The sequence below is a fragment of the Aplysia californica genome, unplaced genomic scaffold (genome assembly GCF_000002075.1).
Source record: "Aplysia californica isolate F4 #8 unplaced genomic scaffold, AplCal3.0 scaffold00157, whole genome shotgun sequence".
Taxonomy (NCBI): Eukaryota; Metazoa; Mollusca; class Gastropoda; order Aplysiida; family Aplysiidae; genus Aplysia; species Aplysia californica.
Genome location: NW_004797427.1, coordinates 967,021 through 968,434, shown reverse-complemented (window position 1 = coordinate 968,434; position 1,414 = coordinate 967,021). Strand labels below are relative to the sequence as shown.

The 1,414-nt window shown below is 39.1% G+C and overlaps 1 protein-coding gene across 1 annotated transcript in view; it reads left to right on the top strand.

Annotated features, from left to right (window-relative positions):
* Positions 1–1,308, top strand: part of LOC118477624 (N-acetylgalactosaminyltransferase 6-like) — a 17,925-nt gene extending 16,617 nt beyond the window's left edge. The window contains exons 3-4 of the mRNA XM_035969572.1: positions 607–779; positions 1,229–1,308. Of these exons, the coding sequence (XP_035825465.1) occupies positions 607–779; positions 1,229–1,308 (253 nt within the window). The remainder of the gene's footprint in view (positions 1–606; positions 780–1,228) is intronic.
* Positions 1,309–1,414: the final 106 nt, after the last annotated feature.

Here is a 1,414-nt window from a genome sequence, read left to right as displayed (position 1 = left end):
CCCCCCTCTCTCTCTATTTCAATGTTGCCTACCTTCCCTTGTAGAAAAATCCTCACTATTCAGAGCAAGCGAAACAATAAATAATGCCAAGACTTTTTTCCCACAGGTGTAAGCAAATGATATCTGTGGTAGAACGGTTACGCTCTGTGCTATTGTTAGGAAAACACATTTGTTCAATTCCCAAGGTCCTTTGTCAAATAGCACTGTGGTCTGTTTGATGAAATTTTGTATTATACTATACTAAGAGACAAATTCGTCCTGACAGGCAGGCTCGAAGCAGCCCGCCTTCTAAATGTTCAGAACTGGGTCACAATTAGATCTACAATGAGACAATGACAACAATGACAATGAAAATCATAATCATAATCACTACAATAAACATAATTATAATCACAATTATAATCAAAACCACTACCATTATCACATTTCCTACCACAATCAGAGTCACAATCACAACCACAATCACAATCACAACCTCAATCACATCCACAATCACACCCTCAATCACATTTATAATGATAATTATTATTACAATCGTACAATCACAATCACAACCAATCTCACAATCCCAATCCCAATCCCAATCCCAATCCCTATCATTTCCAGGTGTAAGCAGGTAGAAGAGGACTTCCCTGAAGACTTCCCATCGGTCAGTGTGATCATCATCTTCCACGACGAGGCCTGGTCAGTGTTACTGCGCTCTGTGCACAGCATCTTGAGCCGGACGCCAGAACACTTACTGCGGGAGATTATCTTGGTGGACGACTTCTCCAGAAACAGTGAGTGTCCCTTATACATTGGCGTTTTTGTAAGATCAGAAATACTTTTTCTTTGTCCAAAAGCAAAATTCGTTTATAGTTCAATTGTATAGAGATTCAAAAACGACTTTTTGAGAAACAGTGAGTGTCCCTTATACATTGCCTTTTTGTAAGATAAGAAATACATTGGCAGCTCAACTGGTGGGCAGATCTAAAGAATCAGATGACTTTTCTAAAAACAGCGAGTGTCCTTTTTAGCTTTTCTAGATCAAAAATCAATAAATACGTTTGCAGCTCAACTGGCATAGAGATTCAAAAACGACTTTTCCTGAAGAAGTGAGTGTCCCTTATACGTCCGATTTTTTTTAGATCAAAAATACTTGGCAGCTCACCTGGTTGGCAGATCTAAATACGACTTTTCCCTCCATTTTCTAATTCAAAAATACTTTTGCATTTCAACTGGAAAACAGATCTGAAGATGACTTTTCCAGAAAAAGTGAGTCTCCATAAAACTTTCGCTTCTCAAGGTAAAATATACTTTGGCAGCTAGAAACTTACAGTCCGTCTTCCAACGGATAATTTATGTTTTGGCAATAACAGTTCGGACCCAATCCCTCACACCCACCCCTCCCCCTTCTCTCTCTCTCTCTCTCTCT